Source organism: Poecilia reticulata, linkage group LG14 (genome assembly GCF_000633615.1).
Source record: "Poecilia reticulata strain Guanapo linkage group LG14, Guppy_female_1.0+MT, whole genome shotgun sequence".
Classification (NCBI taxonomy): domain Eukaryota; kingdom Metazoa; phylum Chordata; class Actinopteri; order Cyprinodontiformes; family Poeciliidae; genus Poecilia; species Poecilia reticulata.
The window spans coordinates 8017355-8045133 of NC_024344.1; the positions used below are offsets into that span (position 1 = coordinate 8017355).

Genomic DNA, 27779 nt, shown 5'->3' on the forward strand with positions numbered 1-27779 from the left:
AAAATAAACCGATCGATTTGCTGGCTCTTACCTAATTAAATGAAGGTCTTTTTTTTTATTTTTTTTTTTATTGTTGTGCAACCCAGCGTGTCTCATCCAACCACAACTGAAAAGGGGGCACATGTTTGGAATAAAATCATCTCTAGTACTAATGTTTTGCAATTTGTCTGTATTGCATGACATAAACAAAGTTGTTTTTCTCCCTAACTGCCTTTTTTTTCTTCGTTTTTGACGCATTTTCTTTTGTCACACCACCACAAAATATAAGATTACAAGAACTACAACATTTGTTCGCAGCCTATACAGTTAAATCACTTGGAAAGCCCATAATTAGGCTAATGATAAAAATCTAAATAAGGGTGTAAAAAAAGTCTCAAGCTTCCCTCTTTATCAAAGAAAAAAAGTTTGGATATGTTCGAGCATTTCAGTTTTTCTTATTCCCCTTAGACAAAAAAAAAAAAAAAACTTTCTTACTACTTATCAGTGACCTGGTGAGACCTGACTGCAGAAACGCTACAGATGAGGCTGCTGGTTTCTCACATGTCTTCCTATACACCATCCCTTTGTGTTTCTGCTCTAATTTGTTTGTGCTGATGTTTGTTCAGGCTCAACAATATATTAGCTCGAGATTAAACATCGCGATAAAGCCCAAGTATTTATTGAATTGTTTAGAGATTAACATTGACACATCACCAGAGCATCTCTCGTGTAAATGCGATGCAGCAAAACGTACACCATCGCTTAAATCGGTGACTTGACGGAACAGTTTCACCAGATTTTCTTCACAGACTGAATATTCTTTCAAGGTTGTTGCAAACTCTGACAACACAGCACATTCATGCGGTCTGCCGGTGCATTTCTTTTCTGTGATTATAACAGATATTGTTTTCCTCCGTTGCTCATTCATACTTTTTTTTCTTTTTCTACAAATTTCCTGGCAGTAAGTGTGTAAAAAACATTTTCAAGTATTATACCAGCTCACTTATTTTCAATACGTTGTGATGGTTCAGTTCACAGCTTAAAGAAGAGTTTCGCTTTTCACGCTTCGTAAACTCGGCTTACGTACACATTCATAACCTGTGAGATAGACGCAATGTGGGTTTATAATGTTGAGTAGCTATTCTTTTTTATGTGTGTGTTTGGATTTCTTTAATTGCGTTCAGTCACATCAGTTTTACATCAGACGAGTGTTTGTCTTGTGAGGAAGATTAGGTTTAAGTGGGTTAAATCTTTCTCAAAATAATGTCTGAACATGAAGCAAGTGAAAATAATCACAGCAAAAGCACATATTTTACTTACAACACCTTTAGTCTCATTGCATTCCTTTATTCTTTTCATTCAGCCACTGCTAATAAATAGCACTCGATTCTCGATGGCGGGTTTGATATTCTTTACATTATTTTCTCATAATGCAGTGAAGGTTTTATTTTTTTTTTATATATGCAATTTGGAACAGTTTGTAGCTCTAAAATATACAACTTTTAATGTGTTTGGTAAATCAGGTGCATATTTATTTCTGGTGTTTGAAGCTCATCCAGTTTAGATCCATTTTTAATATAATATAGCAAAAGTGAGTCACCTACAAAAAAGTCTCTATTTTTTTAAAAAAAACTTAAAGATTGACTCCACTATTTTCATACAACTATATCAGGTATGGTTATCCATATAATCTATTTATACAAATAAATAGTTCAAATGTAATATGATGTTCTATATTCGTAGAACAACAAAAATGATCTCAGTTCAGTGGCAAAATTAATGTAAAGTCACAGCTTTAATGAGTCACTTAGAGATGATTTTGGGTGATTATGAGTAAAATTTATTCTTTAAAAAATATAAAGTTTTCCTCCGAAAATATCCAGACTAATGCAGAGTCAATGCTCTGTTGAGTCGTGCGTTCCTTTAGTTCTCAATAGCGATGAATTGTTGAAGTGACCTAGTAAGAACGTTAAACAATACTGCTTTAGAAATGACTATGCACCTTTATTTTTTAAAGTATTTTTTATGAGGTTTAGTTCTGAGGTTTTAAAATAAACTTCCTCTGAAACCTTCAACTTGTTTGTCAGATCCCAACCCAAGTAACTGAAGGGAAATGCACCCTTTTAACGTTGCTTTCTCTGACATCCAACTATTTTATATGTAGCTCCCAACAATGTAGAAACTAATCACATTGAATCCTTGGCATCTAAACTTCCTACTTTCTTAACAATCTGTGTTTTGAAGAGTAAATAGTTCAGCTGCATTCCAGATATCGCTCATTAGGCACCTTCTAAAGTCAAGGAGACCAGAGTTTAGGTATGTTCATTCATTCTTGGCCCATCAACCCAGCAGATTGGCTGCTGGGTTGATGGGGGTTGAAGTAAGAGGATTTTCTTTCCTGTGTTGTTTATATGCACTCATGTAGCCAAGGTTTTGATACGTTTGCTTGGTTTCTTAACCTCGCGTTTCAGTTTTCCATAGCAGGATAGCCCAGGGGTTTGAATGTGAAGAGAGCTGAGAAGAGGTTTCCTCCTGGGTTAGTGAGAGCCACAGTGTTTAGGCATCAGCTTTTGCCACCGACTTTGATTAATCCTTCATGGCCCAAGAACTGAAAAGGAAAAGCTGGGGGTGCAAGCCGGACCATCTGGAAACCTTCATAAACATGCCTGTCTTTCCACGCTCTCCAAAGGATTCTAGGAAAATCGTAAAAGTGAAAAGAGAGGTCCCTTTTGCACGTTTCTTTTTTTTTCTTTTCTTTTCTTCTTCCTTCTCCTGAGGCACCCTCTGCATATGCAGCAAACAGAAAACTGCTCGCACCGAATCATAGCCCTGAACCGCACCTCACAGTCCAGCCCATTTATCCAGAATTGTGTAATGAAATCAGTTTTCAGTTTGGCCCGACTACGGTGCAAAGCTATACACATGTTCTGCTAATTCATGACAAATGTCGATAATTTTCTTCAGCTTTGCTTAATCTGTTTTACTTCTGTGGCGCGCCGTTGAACAGAAACGCATCTCAAAGCATGAGCTAGAATCTGAATCTGCGTAGGGCGAACGTCAAGGCGGTTATTTAAACACTGCTGGACCAGCATCCATCTGGACTTTGTTACGGCTTTTTTTACTTTTGCTCCTAAAAGCAATGTTGTCAAGATAAAACATATAAATCATGTCTCTGATTCAGGAGTAAATCACAGTCGTAAGAGAAACAGTCCACAGGCTTTCATTCAAGACATTCAGCTTCGAGCTGCAAAAACACACAGACGCGAGATCCAGTAAATCTCCATCACAATTAAAACAAAAAACAAATGTCCTTGTTGGGCTGTGAAAATCAGATGGAAGAATGTTATAAATGTCACAAGTACAGGATATTAAACATATAAATAAAGAGGATGATGGTACCTGTAATCTCTGTCACCCGTACATGCTTTTCCACAACTCACTTTTATGAACCAGGGAAAAAAAAAAAATCAGATTGTGCTCCCCCTCAGACTCACACACCCTTCACCTCCCTTCACCTCCTTACTTCTTGGCAGAGAATGTCTGACATGTCTCCTGTTACAGCTGGGACCAGGATCTTTCAACTTGGGTTCAGTTCAAGCTGCAAGCATTCTTGCTGCACTTTTGCATGCTGCATGTTCTTTTATGCTATTGTGCAAAGGCTGTCTTCTCTAAATGGACTTAACACAGTGAACCTGATAAGTTGGCAGCACAAAAGACCAAAGTGGGAAGTGTGCCTTTGGTCGAATATAAAGTCGTTGACAGCTGGGTCTGATGTGGTTGCAGAGGATGTGCAGAGAGTTTTAGATGTAAGTTTGTGGGCTTAAGTCCTGTGGTTTAAAAAAGAAAGGGAGGGAAAAATGACTCCGTTTATCCAGCTGAACGCAAATTAAACATGAAACAAAGCAAAAGATGAAGCAGAAGTTACATGAAGGCTCTTTATGCTTTAGATATTAGCGAGCACTGACATTTTTATGTAGCAATATGAACGCTGACGCATAAAACATGTTTTTATTTCAGGATTTGGAATTACAACTTATGTTGACAGAAGCTGAAACCGAGATAAAGCTGTCGCCAAAGTAAGATTAATAATAATAAAAAAATAAAACTAACAAATAAAAAGGTAGAATAGAAGAAAGCGCAAGATACAGACTGAATGCTTGGAAGACGACGGAAGAGAAAAGATGGTGTGTTGACACGATCAGAAGGAAAATATCAAAGCGTGCCAAAACTAACAAAAACCAAATACCGTACGTAGAGTTTAACCACGCCCAATCAATAGCTGCATCCAGCATCTGTGCCTTCAAGCGAGGGAGATTTCATGTCAAATAACCAGAGGAATTAAATTACTATTTACTTTCGGTGTGATGCACGAAAAAAAGAAAAAAAAAACCTTTATGAATAAGAGTTCCTTCAAAGCTTCTTTCCAATAGAAAATTATCCACAATTCAAACGCCTTTGAAATGAAAACAGGAATGTTTAGAAAATGAACAAAATGGAGCCTGCCCGCAACATTAATCTACCACCCACTCGTCAGTAAGACCACCACAACCAGTGCGTCTTCTTTTATATTCTTGTCTCCTATTACCATTTTTCAGTCACATAGCTGATATGCCTGGTCTTGTCTGCCTCAATCGTCTTAGCGCTGAAGTGAAATCAAAGGGCAACCCAGTGTGTGATTGCACAACAGCTGTTCAGGCACTGCAAGGAAGCAAAGTGCGTCTATGGCAGGGCGGGAAATGGCACGACACACACACACACACGCGGCCGGCCGGGCGCTGCTATGGCTGCTGTCGGACAACAGTTTGAGTGCAACTGGCAACTAATGGCCAAACGCTGTTTTCTGCAGCTCAGTTCCAGGCAGGTTTGCTCTCTGCTTGGTCTTTTCTGTTGTTCAAACTATGTGCACATTTTAAATGTTGAAATACATAAAAAAATAAATAAATAAATAAAAATAATGCAGCCTTGAATCTTTTTTTTGGCTGAGAAATAAAGCTCCTGAGCAAGAAGTCTAAGAAGTATGTTTCAAATCTTTTGGGAAAGATTTGAAACACTAACTCACCGATGTGGAGAGGTAAAATCTAGCACTGACCACTGACCCCGAGGATCTACGCCCATCCACTTCAGAACCTCTAAATTTGCCAACATCTTTGGTCAAAGCCCCCCGACAGGCAGAGCTTCTGATAGTTATGTCAACAAAGTAGATTTGCGGCCATAAGGTGACACATTTGAACTTAAAGGCCAAATGGTAAGTTGTGTGGAAATTCCTTCAGCATGTGTAGAATACAATGTGTCACTCAGTAAGATGAGGATGTTTTTTGTCTCCACACTTTTCGCTTTAAGTCTTGAGCAAGGTTAACTGAAGGTGACTCGAGTAAAAAGTAACAGGCGAAGTGGAGACTTTTGTTGGAGCTACGCATAGGTCAAAATAAAATTACATACTGCAGCTTTAGTCAACTCATTTTTCAGTCTTCTTGCTCATACGAGGTAATGCTTCAAGAGAAGCCTTGATGTTGAGGACAAAATGAAAATATTATATCCATGGAAGATTTAGAAATTTTTTTTTTGTCTCAACCCACAAGCAGATTTCTGACATCTCTGTAAAAACCATAGAAATGTAAAATGAATTTCAATTTTTAATGAAAACTTTTATTGCATTTATTAAAAGAAAAGTGGCTTGTCAAAAATATTTACACACTTGTCAAAAATCAAAAGCAAGAGCTTTATTGGTGTTGCAGCAATGAAACTGTCAGTATTTTCACAATTTATCTGTGGTGGGTCTAGCTGGGTCACTCGCAAATATTACCTCCAGTCAGTAGCCTGTAAATATGTCGATAAAATTAAAACTTCACTTTAAATCCAAATATCAACTATCAGTAATTTTGGAGTAAACTATGAATGGGGAATGCCAGTTTATTTGTGAGATGCTCTTTTTACTGAGGAGAAGTAGATTTAGTGAGCTAAAAGGAAACCCTTTAACCCCTACTCCAAATTTGGGTCTCATACTCACAGTTATTGTAATGGCCAGCTGCTCAGACCAAAGATTTTCCCACTGCTATTCCCCGAAAGCCAAAAAGCACTCCACCTATTTGTACATAGCCTATGTGTATTTCCGTGTATGCGTGTGTGTGTGAGTACAGCCCTCTTATGCCTATAAACACACTTGCATACACACACCACCCACACTTGTCTTACACCCTGAAAACAGGCCATGTAGCAAGGGTATTTGTTAGGCTTTCGGGCCTCTGTGTACTACACGTCGACTTCACCGTGAGTGTATCACAGTTTCATCCACAAGTGGTGCCTTAACACTTAAACGTGGATGGCGTAAACTTACAGTCATACAAAATCCCAGAGAAAAAAAAAAACCCTGCTCACCCTAACAAACGTGATGTGATGATGAGTACAGGTGCCAAATCACCAACGAACGGAAACGGCGTGATGGAGTAATGGGAGGTTTAGGATAACAGACATCTGTGGCAACTCAACTACAACACTGAGCTGCTGAGCTTTAAGCAATGGAATGGTAAGTATATGTTCCCCTGGCGCACAAAGAAAACGTTAAAAAGCACAAAGACACCTAGAATTAGTCACGGCCGCGTTCTGAAAAATGCAAGGTAACAGGAGGAGCCTCGATTTTGTTTGATGTGAGTGAACAATAGTTTTCTGGCAAGCCCCTTTTCAATGTTCTTGCTCTGTTCACAAAACATCCAAGCAACTGCGAATTATTACGGCCTCAGTACAAACAAGCCTTTATGATGCAATGAAACATTTTAGGCCATAATTCTCCTCTTTGAAAACAGTAACAAACACGGCTGTGTTTGTTAGTTATTTGGCAAGTTAAAACAGAACCCAGAGCACAGCCAGCCGCAGCTGGGGTCACCAGCAGCGAGAAGACCACCAGGACAGCTGAGAGGGGGCTGAGAGGGATTTTTTTTATTATGCTATCAAATTAAGGCCCTGATACATTCTGTCCAGGAGTACTGGAAGAGTTAACAAAGCCCCTGCACACAGCGAAAACCTTGTGTCACCTCCTGCTCACATCACTCAGCTTTTCAAGTGTAACAGCTGCTTCCTCCTGCATTCATAGCCGTATCCTCATCCATTCAAACTGATGGCTTAACTGACCCATATAACACGCAGAGATTACTGGATATCTTATGAAATGAGACGTGCTTTGATTATTTATAACATTAGAAACGGCAAAATGACCGGATGAGACTAAGCTGAGAGAGAAAACAAAAGTTTGAGGGAGACATTTGGAAAATGATTTATTCTATTTGTCCAATTATGCTTCTTTAGCTTATGCACCATATAAAAGGCTACGATCAGAAGAAGGACACGCCACATTAAAGCGCTTAATTATGTTTTATGAGTCAAACATTACTATTTGTTTCTCAGAGTAAACTGGAAAGCATCAAAGAAGAAGCACAAAAATGGAAAATATTTCAATTTCTTGAAGGAGGTTTAACCCAATTCAGGGTTTTTGAACTCCAGTGTTTGTGTTTTTATTGGGTTATGTTGCAAGTCTATCTATTGTGTTCCACTTAAGCTAGAAGGAACATTATACACAGTAGGAAGAGAAAGCACTCTTATATTGTGACCCTTCTACCACCATGCCATGAGGATGATGTGAACTTTTAGCTTTCTGCCACTTTTGGATAACTTATGAAAGTAAACAGTTGTCCTGGGTTTTGCTGGAAATATTTAGAGTAGAGGCGGATGAATACATAAACATAAACAGTGCATTATTTTTTATTTTTATTTGTAAAAAGAGAATGAAATTCAAAAACATTTTTCTTTCACTTCGCAGTCTTCGCTGCCTTAGCTGCCCTGTCACAGAAAATCACACTAAAATACAATAGTTTGACATAATGTGAAAAAATTTGAAAAGGTTTAATGTGTATGAGAAGTTTTGAAGACTGCTTTTTTTTTTAAGGTTAAGGTTAGTATCAAGTCGCCTTAGTTTAAGTCTGCAGCCTGCCAGTTCAGCGATGTTGCTGCAGCGCATGATTGGTATTTATAATACTGGAGGTGTTCATCTGCTCAAAACATAAATTTTTCCACTTACTCTCGATCCTCCCACACTTCTGGAAACTGCCCAGATTTCCAGAAAGGTCCAAGCGGTAAACAAAAACAAACGCCGGCGTGGGTGAAATGGCTGGATTTGAGAATCTCGAGAGAGAGAAGAAAAAAAAAGGGCTTGAACTCTGATAAGTGCAAACTGTCATGACTATCGGAAACAAACCACCCCTCGACCAGTGAGCTGATGCTAGGGACGATATCTTTGACGCAGCTTGCTTTGATAATCACAGAAAACTAAATATGGTAAAAAAATGTTCTTTTGGACGTTTGTTATTTTTAGTCCTAAATGCTCAGATTATGATCAGTTCCATTCATTTCTATTTATTCAACAAAGTAAAGATAATCAGGAGGATTCTAAAGGTAAAGTGACCCATGTAAAAACAATCTTTTTGTTGCAATGTTGTCGGTTAGATTACAACATCTCTCCTGGACCAGATTCTGCCTCTGGGTATAGACTCCAGCTGAAAAAGACCTGGGATTCTGGCACAAACAGGAATTCTTATCCAGAACTCAAGACTTAGGATTATTTGGAAAAAGTGGGTATGACTAATAGCACAGCAGCTTCGTCCACAGAGCCTGACGAGGTGTCCTCTGGTGGGCTGTAAATACAAATCATTTGGCAGATGCTAAGAGCTGCTCTTCTTAGATATGGGCGGCCTCTGCTGCTTCTTCTTACACACAGCGATCAATACAATTGACTGACTTACGACAAGGCCACAACTAACATCCTCTAGCGTCACTGGAGTCGAGTTTATCTTGTTGTTTGCGTGGTACAAGTGAGTAAGTTTTGTTTTACGCACGCAGGCTAAAGGGTGACATAGTAGGTTCGAAGGAAGTTGTTGTTTATCCTAGTCAAAGTGCTTACAGTTTCGCTTACGTAAAACAGAGCTTCAGATTTACTGGAAGAAAACAGGAAAAAAAAAATCAGTTTTGGTTTTGCTTGATGACAAAAGTTATTCCTGTATTTCTTTTTAATCGTGTTACACAAAAACATTGCAGGATATCAACAAAAAACCCGCGAATAAAGTTCAAATATTACGGATGTGTGACGTTATATGACACAGTGAGCTTGCCAAATAAACCAAACTGCGGTGTGGAAAAGACGCTAAAGAGCTTCCTTCCACTCAACCGTAAAACTATCAAGACATTGTGAATTAGTTAATCATTACTTCAGGACGGAGAGGTAAAACATACATGTGCATATCTATGTGTGTATGTGACTGGGGGTAAAGAGGAGGGTCCCGGTGCGTGCAAATTGTTTCTAGTGGGCCTCAGCATGACTATTGAGGTTGGAGCAATCATATGTTCAGCTGTGATTTCCATCAACACATTCCTGGACGCTCACACAGTCTCTCTGTGGAGCTGTGTGCAGCACCCCCCAAGGATGTGACCTGCAGCCTGCAGACACATGGCTGCCTCGCAAGCGCTTATCACAACACGGTGGCCTGCAGGATAAATGGAGGCCTTAATCTGAAGCCACGTGGAAACAAGCAAACTCTGACTGCTGCTGCCTCTCAAAGCTGGCCCTGTAGAAAACAGTTGATGATATACTACACCGCGCTGCAGAGGGCCAGCAGGTCTCACCATGCCAGACTGATTACAGGGTAGAGGTCAGACCACATGGACAACAAATGGTCCCCGGGCGTCTACACTGGGGGTCGTGGATGAAGTTTAAGCCAGCACTTGCTAAATGGCAGCAATTGTTACTGAGATGTCTTGAGAGGACAAACAACGTTCCATTTACCTGAAAGGAAAAAGTATTTCTAATGTACTCTGACAACAGCATATGGTGTTTCACGGTTTAATGAAAAAAACTTTAAAGAAAAGCGATTCAATCTTTAGAGAGCTTAAATGCTAAAAGGTTGTCAGACCTGAGTTTTGTCTCATTTTAGCAGATTTCAAACTAAAATGCTACATATTCAAGAAATGTATTGCTACACTTTCAAAAATCTCCACTTCCCCAACATTTGAGTATAACTTTTAGTTAGAAGTTTAAAGTTGGTGTGGTAACTAGACTGACAAATTTTGCAGTGGGAGGGACTTTTGAGGACTTCCCCGGGTCTCTGAACATGAGTTCTGGTGAAATATGAAAGAAATGTGTCCTTGCAACCTTGCGTGAAAGAACAAATTTCTTCCTTTTTGCGAAATCCTTAAAATCACAACTGGGTGGACAACTGGAGAAAAGAAATTTTGAACCAATATCAAACTATAAAAGTGTATTATTTAGTCCTACTGTTTGGGATCACAACAAATAGCAATTTGAAAAATAACATCAAAGATATTTAGTAGACAGAAAATAAACTTCCTACTTTAAAATAACAGGGTTTTTTTTTACTTGCTCTTAGTCTTCTACCTCTTAGAGGATGTGTTCAATTTTCTACAAACTCACTAAAAGATGACATTTAAAATACTGCTGGTGGAGAACTACTGATAATAATAAGGGTCCTCATTTCAAATGAATAAACAGAGTTTCCTCCAATGTATTACAAACCTGGCGGGTCGCCAGGCTGAACGTGGCCCTGCCAGGCTAAGCATCACTGGTTTTTATGAAAAAAAATAGGAATAATTGCTTAAAATAGCTTATTTTATAGACCAGTGACCCCGGATTGCATGCGTCTTTGCTTTGGCCAAGTTTAAAAGCAATCAGTGATAACTGTAACTCACTGAGATGTATTAGTGAACAAAACAGAGCTCAAACTCAAAGACTAAACTCACAGCATTAGGCTTTCACCAATGCTGTGAGTTCAACAACAATTAATCTAACTACAAAGATTATTCTTTGCACTTTTACAAAGACCTTTTGTGAAATCTTAAATTTAAATTCATTTAATTCATCTATGCTGAAATCAATAGATCAAATTTAACAGTGTTGACATTCTCAATAAACAAATGTTAAAATTCTATATCTGTGGTTTATGTTAAAATGTTAGCATTTATGGGGCCCCTGAAGGTCTGGGGGGCCTAAACCAGCTACTTAGTTCCCATATGCATTGGGTCTGTTACAAATGGGAACAGTATTAGATCCACTGGGCTACTGGGAGTCAACAATGACTTCCAGCAACGTATAATTACCAATTCACATTTTACATTTAATGTCAACATGTTTTAAACACGGTGGACCGCCCCTGGGGGAAATCCGGAATAAATGCAGCCAAAACTGTACCTTTAAATATGAAACACATGCAAAAAAAGAAAGAAACTCAAACCCTTATCTCAGCCATCTGTGAAGAATATTCAGTAACTGGCACTTAATCACCGTATGTTTCTCTTCTACTGGTCCAACAGAGAGGCATGAGCAAAATCCCCACACAAGTCCAATCAATCAATATTATTGGCAAACTCCATCCGCTGGCATGAAGCCACTGCATACTGCATGCCTTCAAATGCTGAGATGGGGTTCACTCTGAGGAAAACTGGCATGTTTTTCTTGTCCGAGGCAGACTTTGTTACATTTGTCTTGCTGCACAAATATTGTTACAGTGGCCAGCTGTAAAGTGTTGTATCAGTGAAAATGTCTTATATGTTTTTTAGTTAGAAAATACTGCATCAAATCCAACTATCACTTTCACTTTTGGGAATTTTTTTTCAGTCAACTCAGATGTCATCACTCTTCAGTGCTACTCAGACACGCTGATAAAAAATGCTTTTGCTATGTTCACCGTGCCAGACGCGTATTATTTTACTGCCTAATACCTTTGCAAAAAATCTATGAACATATATTTCTATAATAACTATCAAATATGGAAGTAAAAACACACACAAATGCTCATCTGAGGAAGTCTGTGCATTCTGCAGAAGTAGGTTGTGGTGGCCTGGATTCGCCATGTGGTGGAGCTGAGTGCTGGTTTCAAGCAGCATGCAGGCACAGCCATGTGCTAAACTGTAGGTAACGCTGCGAGTCGAACTGATGCTGCTGCACCAAACTGCTTTAAAATTAATCTGTGATCTCTCTTTTTTTTTTATTGAAAAAAAAAATAGAAAAGAGATTTTTAACATTTTCTTTTTGCTCAGGTTTGGCTAAAACGCACATCACACTCTGAAAAGAGGTACACTGTTGCACCCTAATGCTGACATCAGATACAGCAGAAAAAAAAGCTTGCAACCGCTAACTGCACTCTAACACATCTTCCTCCTCTTCACCCTTTTTTTTTTCTTGCTCTGCTATTCTCCTTCCACAAGTAATAAATATCTCTCTTGCTCTTACTAATAGCTTTGTCTGTTTTCTGTCATGCATTCCCTCGTTTTACATGTTTTCCCCTCCCTTTATCCACGCTCTGTTCTTCTTCTTCTTCTTTTGCTCCCCCTGTCCATCTACATCTGCACCCCCCTCCCTCTCGCTCTCCCTCACTTGAAGGCACACATACACAGATAATACTGCAGCTACATGCTGCTTTGGCAACATACTGCAGCAGGAAAGCGCGCTCCACTGCAGCCCTTTAACACAACAGCCGGTTCTCTCCTGACCCAACAGGATGGATAGAAACTCCCTTAATCAATTACGCGTCATCTTTAATAAATCCATGCTTTTAGCTTCCAACTAACCTTTCTTTGGTCACATTTGCTTTAACGGCAATGTGTCATTTTCCCTAAACAACTACCCCAAGCCTCGCAACCACATGTTGTAATCGCAGCGACATTCCTCTTTAGAGAAATACAATATTTAGCCACAACGTTGTGAAAGCAGACAGTGAAAAAAAAAACTATTTTGTTACAGTAGAAACAGAGATAAGTTTAGGCACATTGTGGACATTTTGTCCGTGAAGATGATGTGCTGAAAGCAGGAAAAAAAAAATGGCTAAGGATTACAGGGGAGACATTTGCAACAGCCAAAATTTGATGCCTAAAGAGCTGAGTCATAGCATCTCAACATCTGCAGCTGTTGTGGGATGTTTCCGGCCTGCGAAGGCCGGGGCTTACCTAAAGCCATCGAAAGAAGAAGATTTTTGTTTAAGAAATGAAAGCTGGCAACAGGCTGAACAAAGCCTCAATTGGCCCATGTTGTTGTACTCAGTAGCATAGCTAATGTAAATTAAGTACTGAAAAAGTTTGTGTTACAGTGCCGTACAAACGTACTTAAATGCGTCATATTACAACCAGAAATGTCAGTGTGTTTTAATGAGATTTTATGTGACAGACTAACACAAAGTTGATCACTTAGGTGATGCAAGGTTTAAAGTGTTGTCCATCTGTATTCACCTCCCCAAGTCAACGCCTTGTAATATCGTGTTTCGCTGCATGTGTAGCTGCAGTTCATTTAGGTACGTCTCCACCTGTTTCATACATCTAGAAACAGAAATTACATTGAATGGAGGGTCCTGTTGTTACATATTGTAATTCTGTGCACAGATTCTCAGTGGGATTTAAATACAGACCTTGACTTGGCCACTAATACACATGAATACGGTTGACTCGACACCTTGGGTTACTGTTTTATCATCTACCAGAACATTATCACTAATCAGTTTGCGGCGTTCCTTTGTCTTCTTGATGGCATTTGTTCATGACTGTACACAAATTGAAGTTATCTAATCTATCAATTAGATAACGTCTGATTTCATTAGGTTACGCTGGATTTTCTCCAATTTAAGGAAATCGGGCTAAACGGGAGCTGGAGATGAATACAAAGCTTCAGAGGATTAATGGAGTCCTTGTCTCATCGAGTCAGTGATGCCTAAAAGTCAAAAAGTGAACCTGTCTTAATATTTGCTGGGTAGTTATAATGTTATGGATAATTAGAGTACATCTCCTGAGCGAAGTCTTCAGACCTGCCTATAGACGTGTCACCCCCGATTCGCCCCGTCTTGCCTTCTTCCCTGAAGCATGACAGAAGTGGGCGTGTTGTTGGAGTACAATGGGATGTTTTTAAGGAACGGTGAACCAACACATCCACACGTACACAGACAAACCAAACCGTGACATACAACCAGTGATCCCGGGCGCGTTGCAGGAGGACAGCTCTGCCGCCATTGAGCGACTTAAAGAAACGCCCGTGCCGACAGATGGAAAAGCACAGGGATGCTTGTACATGAAGATATGCTGTAGATGGTGAATAAGAAAGACGAAACATATTTTTTTCCTTTGCTTTGGCGTCTGCTCTACCAGTCGCCAGCTCTTGTTTATCATACATTGCGCTACACATAAGGATATCCTGTTCGACTTGTTTTAAATCGTCTGCACTGCAAGTGAAAACACTGTTCCATAATGCTGCTCTGTCATGTTTTCTCCATTATGGCTACTGTGGGAATAAGCCCACATGCTCACTGCTTTGTAATTTTAGATTTTCTTTGATATTTCTGCATCGCCAGGATTTCAGCCTGCTAAGATCATCATATATAGAGTTTCATGGGCCACCAATCACATGCTCTTGAGCTTTCACTCAATATGAAGACAAGCAGGTGCTGCCACCAGGGATCCTCCAACCTCTGAGGCTTCAGAGCATGATTCAACCCATTTTGTTTTAATTTCCAATAAACATGGTTGTTGTGCTGTGACTTACCTGTATGACATTAACATTTAATAAATGTCAGCACAGTATGTCTTAGAAGGATGCATAAATATTGCATTGATTTTGGGAAAGAGAAATAAGACACCGTGTCTGGACAAAGCCAAGTGTCGCACTGTACGCATAAAGTAGGAGTCACATGATCCGCTCATAAAACTCAGCTAAAGCTTTTTAGATGTCAGAGAAATAAAAGAGGCAATCTGCAGCCGATTTAAAAACACAAGATGGATGGCTTCTTTTCTGCAAAAATTGTTTGCTGGATATCAAGTCTTCTCTGTTTTTCCCAAACACAATGGGCGCTTTTCTTTCTCTGAGAAGAGCAGCTATACTCTAATAATGCAGCTCAAGCTTAAGACTGCAAACGCTAAACAATAGCTCTAAAACGGTGGCCTTGACTAATGTAAAGAAAGAAGGGGGAATGAATATTGTGCCTGAAAGTGATTACAAGGACACACTAAGTGTAACTCAAGAGCCCCGGGTGACTTTTTGTCTTTTTTTCAGCAGCTATATATCTCTAGGTGTGTGGGATGTCAACAAAAATCAACCAAAGACTTAGATGTATAATAGTGGGATTTTATGTAATAAACCAACAATATGTAAAACATAATCGTGCCTGCAGGTCAAAAAGTTCAGTTTTAGACTACACCTTCTTCCAGATGTTTGCTGTGTCTTCTACATGGCTTTACCCAAACTACAAATTTGTTTCCAACCCATCTTGTGTTCCTTGGTCTCCACTAATGTTTTCTAACAAACCACTTATCCCTTCAGAGAAAATGGATTTACACCGACATTAAACCACAGTCGGGAGGCGTCCAAAAGCTTGATTGCATGCGTAATTTGTTGCATGGGAATTCTTCAGTGGTAACAAAGTAAACAAGTCTGAATGAAAATGTTTACCACAAATTTTAGATTTGACTATTTTGTTTTAACTTCATAATTATGCACGTCAGACAAAATCCCATTAAAACGCAGCAAAGTCTGTAGTTATAAAATGAATAAATATGGATATTTTCTAAGGCAATGTGGATATTCTGTGCATTTCCCAGAACTTGCACAGATATGTTTTCATCTTGCACAGAAAGTTCAATGCAGCATCTTTTTTGAACAATCTGTATCCAATACCCATCATGTTCTTTTTTGATAAGAAGCAGAAGATCTATAGGTGAGACTCCTTCAACTCTTATGTTGTTTTGGACCAATCCACATAAAAAATAAAAGCTACCAAGAGCAGCCTTGAGCTTTCCCGACACTTCTTGGACCAAAGGCAAACTCACCACCTCACCAAATGGAAGCAGCTGTTATCAAAACTCTTTCATCTGCTGCAGCGCTTTGTGAAAATCTGAAACTCACAGACATCGATCTCTACCAAACAATCCCATTAACTTCTATCCCATACTCCTTTTTGAAACTTCCCATTAATTAGCTGCTGTTCTTGTTTGAAACAGACAAACTTTCGGTATGTTTCACTGTTGCTCACTGCCAAGTATAATGCTCCTTTCCACTGAATAGTAGGCCAAAACCACATGTGTGGACAGTTGTTCTCCATGCATGTTACTATCCCTGCATGCCTGTTTGAGAGGACTCTGTCAGATCTCTTAATTGGCAAGAGAACAGCCGCAACAACAACAACGCCAGCGCATCTGCGGTGCTCTGCCTGTTGCTCGGGAGTCGGTACTCACTGCTTTGTACGTTGACGGTGCCAGTGGAGTTGTCCTTCCCCAGCGTGTTCTCAACCACACACGTGTAATTCCCAGAATCCTCCAGTTTCGCTCTGTTGATCTGGACTTTGGAGGATTTCCTGCGGGTGACAACACTTGCACAGCTGAGTCAGGGGAATCAGGGCAGGGAGGAAAAAAAAAAAGGTATGGAAATACAACAAGTGGGAACACAGAGAGACAAAGAGGCCGAAGAGCGATCATGGCACACGCTCATCTCTAACTTATGATGCTTCAGTATGGCACCCAGGTTACCTAACATGTTCCTTTGCAGCTTAACTTATTTACATTTCTACTATCAATAAAGACTTTGCTATTATATTGTCAATGTAAGCTCTTATTTTGGGTATTTTCTCCTCAAAGTGAGTATGTTTAACTTTAGCTCACCATTAGCCACTTCAAAAAGGAGAAATTACAGGATTTAAGCACAATGAAAAGCTGTCTTTCTTTCTTTATCTTTATGCTAAATGCCTTTGAGCTGCTTCTCTTAGTTATGTAAGCTTATTACAAAACAGATGCTGGCGACAGCAACATTATATGGCCTCTACACTAATTTAAGTCTTGGTAAGACTTCTTTTTACAAACTACTGGAACTAGTAACTCAGCTTTTAACTAACTGTAAAATGTTTTCTGAAAGACATAGTTCAGGATTTTTGAAGTGAGGTTAAGTCATATTCCTCGGAGTAGGTCCTAACGTCCTTTAGCGCATAACTGGGTTGGTGTTCTTTATTGTGTATAAATCCAGATTAGTTAGTTTTAAAGAATGAAGCTAACAACTAATCAAAAAGGGGTCAAACTAATTATCTGAATCTAAAGACTTATCTAAGAGGCTGAGTATGAAGTGAATGGCTAGTTCAAGAGAGGCTAAGCAAAGCTACTGAACTCAAGCTAATGCTTGGCCTAGGAGGATCCAAGAGCAAAGACAACAATGAGTGTTTTAAAAATAACGCTCCAATCACAAAAACCTCTTAGCTGTTTATGAGAATACCACTTTGCAAACTCTTAAGCTGTTGTCACACTTATATCTATTTACATAGAAGATGAAAGTTTTTTTAATCAGATTTGGAGGTAGGTGGTGGTGCAACACCACTGGTGTATAAACAGAAGATATGAACAAAAAATATGAAGGTTATTGCAGATTAAACTGTAGTGTAAAAAGTGAAGCGTCACAGTCTATGGGCTGTTCTATTGATTCTTTCATTGTCTAATTTCTTTATTAGATGGTGGCCGACTACAAGAAGATCAATTGCAGACAAAGTATAACATTCTTGACAGTGTTTGGCTTATGAGAAAACGATTCTTTGTACTCACAAGTTGGACTTGATCTTGACTTTTCGACTATTTGTCAGCTCATTGCCATCTTTAAACCACCTGTAGGTTGGGACAGGCTTTCCTGTGGCCTCACACTTCACCGTAAGCTTGCTTCCCTCACCAACGACGATGGGATTCTTGATCGGTTTCAACTTTGGAGCAACAACTAAGATGGAATAAAAAGAAGGAGAAGAAGAAAAAAACCTCAGTGTTAATGCAATGTAACAAAAAGAAAACATGTTTCTGGTTTATGAATCATGGTTTGCTACAAAACGAGACAGGGGGAGAGAGGAGAAACAGGAGCTGAGCCAGTAACCCCTCTTAATGGAGTGAGCCAACAGCTCTCTCAGGTGACCTCCAGATGTGGTCACTGGAGACATCATCAACTTCGCCTTGGACTAATAAACATGCTCATATTCACTCTGGCTTTACTGCTACAAAAACACCTGAGGCAGTATTTAGCAAACATCCACCAGCTGAGGAGGGAAAATATGCAGCCACAAATATCACGCACAATTAAAGTCAATCTGGAAATAAGAAAAGTTATAACATTGTAAAACTGGCCTGTTGTGTTTGTGAGAGGGAAAAGAAAACATGCTAAATCATAACACTCATTCTGTGCTTTCATTCTATGATAACCATATTTGTGATGATCGCCCAACATAAATCATCAAATACGTACAAAGATCACAGCAACATGTCAGCTGACAGCTGCACACATGTTTAGGTGGGGTAAGAAAAGGGGTGAGCAAGGGTCAGCCCGGGGATGGCCCCTGCCACACACACACGCAAACACACACACACACATCCTCCATCGCCTCCAATAACCATGAGTAACATTCACGATTTCATGCACAATCCGCACCGTGCTGTCCTGCAAATTACAGCTGCTCGCTGCAGTTACCTCCCCGAGACGACGTTTGAATGAAGACGAACAAACCATGACAAGCAAAATGAAGTTCACGCAGGTAACAACTGGGCACGGAAATAGCATTGCACCAAATTTATCCCCTCTTGTCCTCTTTTTTTAAGAGACTGTCCTACTTCACTGACCTATTAAAAGAAGACATGTCTGCGCAGAGCCAAAAAAGAGAGAAAAAAAAGAAAAAATCCAATGATGTTGCAGTTTTTAAGACGTTTTGGTGGATTTAGGTTGACAGTTGTGATAGATTTAGGGTAATGTTCAGTTAGCATTCACAGAGGTATTCAGACACGTTTTTCCCCTCCGTCAGTGAACATTTTAAACACTTAAGTGAGTTATGACAAAACAGCCATTATGATAATCTTCTACTGGATTTGAAGAAATCATCAGTTCTCGAGAGGTCACATACCTGGGAGACTTTTGCAAATGTAAATGCCAGGAACTCTTACAACAGTGAATTGCTGTGCTTTCCAAAAGTATTTAATCCCCTTACGCTATTCCCATTTTGTCGTGTTGTAACCACAAATATCAACATATTTCGCATGACAGACAAACGTAATTGCTGAGAGGAAAATGATGCTTGTCTTTGAAATGTTCTGCAGATCGGCATCTGAAAAGTGAGGCTTACATTCGTGTTTAGCCCCCTGAGTAAATACTGACCGAGTTCATTTTATCTCATGGATTTGCACTGAAGACTTTGTTTGTTTGGATGGGGTCACTGAGCTGCTGGAAACTTGTCCCTGCAAAAAGGTAAGTATGCCCACAGCATCATGCTGCCACCACCACATTTCATAGTACGGGTGGCATGTTCGCAGTTATATGTTTTACATGTATACCAGATGTTTCCATTTGATTTGATCTGACCAGAAAGACAAGCACAAAGTGATAAATAGTTGAAAGAAAATACTTTACCGAGTTATTAAAACTTTTCACAAACAGAAATCTGAGAGGTGAGACATTCACATGTTTTCAACCTTCCTGTGTCAACACTTATAGAAACATCTGTCACTGCAATTAGAGCTGCAACTCTTATGGGTTACATCTTTCCAGCTGTGCTTTTTTGTGTTCAACTCAATCCATGTCACTGTTCATTGTTCCTGCAGAGGAAAAGCAATCCTACAGCATGAAGCTGCCACCACCTCATTTGACTGTGGAGGTGGTGTGTTTATTATGGCATACAGTGCTACTTTTCCAACACATTTAGCATTCAGAAGTCCTACAAGTAATTACTGAGAGTTCTGACAGTAATTAATAGAAGTAGGGGTAAGGCATTGTTTCAGCAATGCCTTTCTTCTTGACATTGCTGAAGTTATTTGGTCGCACTTGATTTGATTTGAGGGCATCAGAGTAAAGATTGAAACTAAAACATTTCAGGACAATACTAATCATTTACTTTGCTGTTTGCAGTAATACCAAAATGTAGAAAAGTTCAAGGAGAATACATTTTTTTTGTAAAGCAGTGTTTAAGTTTCTAAGTATGTCTCATGTTTTGCATTTAGCACTAATATTCACGAGAGAAGCATCTCTTTGCTTTCAGTACCAGAGGAAAGCACATTTATTCCTGATAAAAGAAATAACCATGTTATTAACCATGTTAAACCCCAGCAAAAGCTTCAATAAGTCTTTGTGTTTAATGTAATTCACAAAGTTTGAAAAGTAATATGCATTAAATCTTTGAATGCAAAGCAGCCTGGATATATCCAAGGAAAACTGGTATATTAATGAAGATAGCACATCCTCTGTTTAAAATAGATCAGTTTGCAAATCAAAAAATTCAAAATAGCACGCAGATCAATGGAAACAAGCCATTTTTAGCTTTATAGCGGTCACTTTGTTGCTAAAATTATCCTGTTTTCATTAAGACAAGGGCCTTTTATCTACAAACAGCATGCATCTGGGAAATGTGGCTGATGATATTTGTAGCATTGGGGAAAACAAAGACAAAGAATCTAACAAGGCAGGGAAAAGGCAAGATGTACTTTTGTAATGTAGCACTTTGAAACTTTAATGAGCTTTCGGTCTCAAGATAGATATCGGTGGTGCAATTGCTCGAGGAATTGCTTCAAGATTTTGAAGTCCCAAGAGTTTGGAAATATAAAACCCCCATTAATTCAGCAAAGCATAACTGCAAATCTGCTGAAAGTCATAACATTATATGGGCTGAACATATACGACATATTGCCTTTTGACATCAACTCTGAAAGTGCTTCAGGTTTATTGATAGCTAGAAGTGAGGTCTAATACTGAGCCATAAAGATTTTTAGCTGTTTAACAATTTAATGCACTGCATGGGAGTTGATGTTAAACAGTGCTCAGCATTCTGTGGTCTACCCTACTGACCCACCCCTAATTTTTACATTACTCTTGCCAAAGGAATATACCAGCACTGTTTTAGTCGCACTATAACTCTGTAAGAGCATCTGCAAAGATCTGGTGTTTGAAAAGCTTAGAAAAGTCACTGTCTTCTGCAGATATTTAAATCTCGGAGAGCAGAACTTAGAAATGTCTGCGTGAGCCGACCCAAGTCTGAGAAACTGAACTTCTGCTTATATCTACACACACTGAACTGTGCCAGACTGAACCCGTGCATACTGCCTGAGGAAAGCCTCGTCAGTCAGAGAGCAGCAAGAATGAGGTTGCACAGACTATACGGAAAAGAAAAAAAAAATGTCTGGACATGAGTCTGTCCTTGCCAAGAGAATTAGCAAAGATTTGTCCTTGGCAAGAGAAGCAACAGAAACACAGGACTCTACTTTTCATCAGTCCAGTTAGCCAGATGTGCTTCTTCATCTGCTCAGCTTTCAGATGTTGATCAGTATCATTAAATTAATCCCCCTTGTACACGTATCTAACAAAAATAAAAGAACAAGTGAAGGTTTTTAAGTGAAGTTCTAAGGAGTTATCAAAATATTTCCCTTCACTATAGTAGAAAGATGAAAACTGACCCTCATAATAAGTAAATTCTGGAGGGCTAAGAAGTAATCAGACAGATTTTGTATTTTAGCAACTTAACACAACTCAGACTGAAAATGCTCTCTTCCAACAGATGAAAACCATTAACACCAAGATAGCAAGACAACTTAAAAGCTGCTTTCATGCCATTTTCTTTCTTGCACTGTGGCCATTTAAAAAAAAAAAAAACATGTTCCGCAGGTATAAATGTCATGAAATGAAACGGATTTTGTGAAACATCAGGTCTTTCAGGTGCGAGTGTTGGTTTTAATCTCCTCCCAGTTTGAATCAAGCATGAGTATTGGGATCAAGGGTGTGGATTTCACAGTGTTCCACTCTATCAAGACAGGGTATGTTATTTTAGTGGGACGTACCTCTGTTCTCACATCTGGTTTTCCATATTTAACAGCATTAACACACCATTCATCCTCAAAATCACTCCATTCTAAATCTGTAAGTAAAATGTACATAGTTAATAAGACTCGAATTTATGCAGCGTCTTCAAAGATGGATTTTAATGGTGATTTTATAGGTGTTGTAGACATCTAAAAATTATTTCTGCAGCCACAAATGATGGTGACAACTTCACACAATGTGACCTCAGAATAGTAATATGAAGACAACTAAATGAAGTCAACCATCTTTAGCACAGAAAGCCGTTTAACTGAGGCAGCAGTGATAAACGTAATAACAGTTGTAAAATCAGAATGTAAATATTCATTAAGTTAGCAATACATTCCATAGATGTGAACATTTTCAGATTTTAAACAAATTATCAGATTCTGTCAATTGCTAAAGCTACCTAGAACATGGCCACTACTAGCCATCTGCCAATTTGAGGACTTATTCACTGATATCTTCATACTGCAGGTAAATTAACAAACCCGGTAAATAATGTGGCAGAACCTCACTCTTAAAATGTCTGAAATTACCTATAAGGTTTCTGCACTATGCTACGATCAGCTCTTGATGAAAACAAGTCGTCAATGTAACCACAAAGTCCTTTTCCATATCCTCAACGAAAAAACTGTGCAGGAGTGATGATAAACCGTGGCCCCAAGAACAGCCCGCTTCTCTCTTTTTGAAGCACAGGGGCAGCTGCAGACATGGACTATAAAAACCCAATTTGAGAATAGAAGCCTATCTGGCGTGTCAACAGCTCATGCCTTGGGTAACAGTTGGAGATCTCAGCCCACATAGCTGTTCAAAAACAAAGTTATTTGATATATTAACAATGCCTTACCCTTATTATCGAGTTAACATTTCTGTTTCATTTCCAGGAGCTTAGGGAAGGAATCTAAGGCATGCCTTTGTGTTTTTCCTTCCCCCCATACAAAGTATCCCTGATTACTGCGGTGTTATGTCACCTCGCTGCACGTTGTCAAAAGACAAACCGCATTGCATGGCAGCCAGAGGTATGCCGTTTGCATGTGGAAATGCTCCTCAGATGCCATACACTAGTTACTGTAACACAACATCTGTTCAAAGAGATCAGTTTAATAGCATCCAGCCAAATCTGCTTTTACAAAGTGAGGACCTTGTACATTCTTGGGATTGTTTTACCTACCATCCGGAGATCCCCCAAATTATTATCAATCCTGCACTGAAACGTTTCAGCTGTGGACAAATTCAAACAGCAAACCTACTTATAACCTTTTGGAGTAAAATTGTATTGGATACATCATTGCCAACACTGTGTATTAGTTGAGATTTGTGCACGTTTGAGCTAGGTAGACAAGCTTAATCAATAAATTGTCTAACTATTCATACATTATCAGACTATACATGCATACTTTCCCTAGTACATTTTTTGTTACATGATAGACAATTGTCCTTTATGTCTAAAGGACAAATCTAGGTTTTAACAGAGAATGTGAATATATCATGTGTTCAGGGGTTGAGGCAAAATGTAAGGTGTGAACTGTTGCTTGAAAGTCATAGTTCTCAATCTACAGTTTTAGTTTGTCTCTTTAAAACCCTCCCTGTGTTCAACACCTAACCCATGATGCCAAAGAGAGATGAATCACCCCATCATAACCAAGAAAGTCAACAGGAAAAGCTAAATAATAATCTCCTTCACTTTGTGATCTCAGATCAAAAACAGGCCAGCCGAGTTATATTTGTTTATAAGAAGCTGTTTGGAGCCAAAAATCTTGACAAGTCGTGTTGGACGATGTTTAATTTAATCAGACCATTTCACTCGTTGTATTTCAAATAACTATTGACGTGCTGTTTGCAACGGTCCACAGTACTCAAAACATGTCGGCACAAACTTCAGCTGGTAATGAATATGGTTACTTGATGTTTTCAGGGGATAAACATCTTTGTTTGTTTGCACTTGCATGATGCCAATATTACCTCGCTGAAAACTCGGCGGTGTTGAAACAGTCTGCATGACACTCAGTTTATCAGGCTTTAAACTGAAATCAGATTTAATAATCTACTTCAGTGACTGAAATCCAGGTTCTTCACTTGGAGTATAACTAGGGATGCACCAACGTACCATTTTGGTCTGACATTGGTCAAAAACCAGTCCTAACAGCACTGTTACACATTTTCCTTATGAGGCCGATACCAAGTAGTTCAAATATGACCAATCGGCCAATCCTGACATAAATGTTTCTTTGTTGTACATTACAAATTTGAATTATAAATTACAGACAGAAAACCACAAAAGTAACTAAATGTATTAATTTCAACTCTGTGGTGGGTCATCAAGATGATGATGCTGTGTAATCATCTCTATTAACTAACAGTTTGGTTCCCAGCTCAAGTGATCAGTCAGCAAGAGATGGTGACCAATAGCCAAACATGAATGTGTTTGGACACTGGGAGGAAACTGGTGTACCCAGAGAAAACGTATCCATGCACAGAGATTTCATGCAAATGCCATACAAAAAAATAAAATAAAATAAAATAAGTCTGGAAATAATTTCAACTCAGGCCGTTTCAGATCCAAAGAACAGTGCTGGCCACCCAGCAGCTCACAAACTATTAGTTATTACTTTGGCAAGCAGTTTGCTATTCTCTATGTAACACTATTCCTTCAAAATTTACTTCTAAACTTTAATTTATTTTTTTAATGGACTGAATCCTAATTCTACCTTGATGCAGCAGAAGTTTCCAAAGTTGCATTTGAATGCAGGAAAAAATTTGCACATGTCAGCACATCCGATAAATATTTTCCCAGACATGAGTAAACTTAATCCAGTCATTTAAAAAATAATAATTCAAAGCCAGAGTCATGGTGCAAAAGCTCAACAAGTGTCTCCTATGTTTATTATGCTGAGTTCTCATTATACCACTTTAATGGTTTTAAGTTTCTTTAAAGGGAGTTTTTTATTTTCCAGATACATAGTGCCTTAGTGTAAGGTTACCATGTTACCTTCAGTTGTTATGAAAATGTCTCATCAAAAATAGGACTTTTGACTAATCTAAAGCCTTGAAATGGGCCTTTGTCTCTTTAAGAAGCTCCTACTCTTGTGACACTGCCCAATAAAATGAGGAGTGTCCACCCACTCCAGAGAAAGTTCTGGAGTGGGTGGAGTCTGGAGGAAAGCCACAGCTACTTGGAAAGCTACAAACTGGAAATTAAAGGGCGCCACACATTACTTTCTACCATAAGCTAATGCTGTTCTGAATTTACAGATATTGTTCCATAATTCTGCAGCAGTTTGTATGTTAAGCAGACTGCAGGCTAGCTCACCTTTAAAATCATCTGCAGTTTTTACGTGCTACTGACTATTTCAGTGCTTGCAACTGAAGCAAAACTTCATTTTTCTTTTATTATTATTATTGTCTTACATGAAATGACTGACTGTCAACATCCTCAGCTGGTTTGTCAATGAATAATCAATGTCACAGACAACATTATCTGTAATATTCAATATTATTTAGCAGCAGCAATGCAAAAGCTATTGCTTTTTTGATTGGAAAGAAATTATACAATTATTTACACTTTTGTTTTAAACTTTGGGTGGTGATAATGTTCTGTTGCTGTATTTAAACTCTATATTGCCAGTCCTTGTGTAATTACAATTAATGTGTCTTTGCTGACAGTGTGGTAGTGTTGACTGTAGTCACACCTGAATCCTGCTAGAAACAGACACTATATGAATTATGTATCGTCATAAAGACAAGGAGTAAATTTTACATCTTCTGCCGTCATCTAAAATTTGTGTTCAATTTAAGATTTGATCAGAATTAATCTGAATATCTCACATAAATCAGCCTGAAAAAGACTTTTTGATAGGACACATTTCAAACCCAGTCTCTTTTAATGAACACACCTGAGTGGCATTCGAAAGAATGAATTAAAATAAAAATGAATTAGAAGGTGTCACAGATTGAAGGCATAATGATGGACTAGGTTTGTTTTCTTTGTGGAAAATCCTCTTCTTGTGAGAAACAAACGTAAGATAACTCTGACATAGTTTGAAGCAATCCTGGCTGCTGCCTCCACTGACTTGTTGCTGAATAATTCAAACAGCACCACCATAAATTTAAAGGTGCAGTAGGTATTACTACATGATGAAAAGCAACAAGCGCAAAATGAACAGCCATGTCCTTACTTCCTTGAGTAATTATTGCAATCCTTGGCTACACACGCAAACCCATCCACGCAGAAAGAAACTTGTTGCGTTTTGTCTTGACATATGATAGGTGGGAGGTGCACGATTATGAATTATAACATCACGAACAGGAGCAGCATATTTATATAGGTCAGGAAGACTGCAAAGATATCCAATTACAGTTGGTGCTTAGTTTTTCTTCTGCTGAGGTGCAATTTTCTTCCACTAACTAGTCTTAAAAAATGAAGGCCTTCCATTGTAAAAGTGTGTTAAACTTGTTCTTTTTTTTTTGACATTTTCTAAAAACTACCAGCTTTGCAGCTATCTTAAAGTAGATAGATGAGACAGTAAATGATCATGTAACAACAGAGCAGATGTAAAATGGCACACATCAACACTTTTTGGTTCAAAGATATCAGCTTGAATTAAAGGGCGCTTACTTTAAGAAACACCTGCTGTAAGAGGATGTCTTGAAATTAATGTGAAAAAAGATTTTCTGCAAAAAAGGAAAAAAAAACAAACAAGAAAACAGAAGACGAACCCGTCTCACACTCCCAACACCATATTGATCTCTTTGATCACCGACTGACAGCTTCGGCAGAATGTTCCTGTTTACATACAATTATAGGTCGACACACCTAATTCAGACAGGCACGTGTACACATGCACATGCCCACACAGCATATTGTATAACTTCAAATTATGCCGCATACCGCAGCATCTATGCAAAAGTCATCTTGAAATTACATCTTTAGCATGCGGCTGGCCAATTTGGAAACATGTGAAGGAAAATTGTTCAAATATAACTTCAATTGAGCGCTGGAGTATTGGCTGAAGTAAATAGGTAATTATTGTCTTATTTTTTTAATGAGTTAGGTAGTTTTAGCTAGCTTGTTGGCTAATTAGTTAAAAGTAGCTAGTGTGAACTAACGAAAAGCAACAGTTCATGAATGAAAAAATAAATAAATTACACATATTCATATTAAGTCTGCTTATTTTCACAAGTTGTTCGTATTGAGTATTTTTTTTCAGCAGTGAAATTCCAACCCAGGTTACATTAAGCAAAATGTTGTACATTTGCATGATCCTCTTTCACCAGTGTAAACAATATATTTTCAAAAACCATCATCAGTGATTGAATATATCACTTAAGTATTTTGTATGAGAAGCTCAGCAGATGCACAGTTCCACCAGGTTGTTTGCTAATTGCTACTGCCGCTAGTCTGGAGGAGCTAAATGGGCCAAGTGCAAGGTTTGAAATTATTATAACGTATAATTTATGTGAAATTTAGAATTTAGAAGGTAATAAATAAACTTTATTATTTATATATATATATTAAGTGAAAATTAAATATAAATAAGTAACATATGTTTTATATCTACTGTATCTTTATATATGTATATATTAGATAAAATAAGAAAACCAGGTTTAGTTTTGGCTCTTTCTGATTTTTTACCAGCAAGAGTCCAAAATTATTATTAAATAAAGCCACAAGCACAACAGTGAAAAGGGCTTTTATGAAAATAAAGAGCACATGTAGTTTAAAATTTGAATAAGACCAAAAATAGTAAACAAAGAGGAAACGAATGATGGGCTTACTTTTCAGAGGTAAGAAGTAAGAGAAGTCAGTCACATTGCAGTTATATTTACTTGTAAAATAACTTTTTACACGTAACCTGAACACTTTTGAAGACAAAAGTGTTCATAGGCTAACTGCAGAGGAGGAAGTCTACACACCTTCATC

At 38.5% G+C, this 27779-nt stretch overlaps 1 protein-coding gene across 4 annotated transcripts in view; it reads right to left on the reverse strand.

The window, feature by feature from the left end:
* The window catches only part of nrg2a (neuregulin 2a), an 86531-nt gene that overhangs the window by 24418 nt on the left and 34334 nt on the right, over positions 1–27779 (reverse strand). For all 4 annotated transcript variants that reach the window (XM_008427063.2, XM_017308632.1, XM_008427062.2 and 1 more), the window contains exons 2-3: positions 17590–17755; positions 16243–16361 (exon numbers count right to left, since the gene is read on the reverse strand). In XM_008427063.2, the coding sequence (XP_008425285.1) occupies positions 16243–16361; positions 17590–17755 (285 nt within the window). The remainder of the gene's footprint in view (positions 1–16242; positions 16362–17589; positions 17756–27779) is intronic.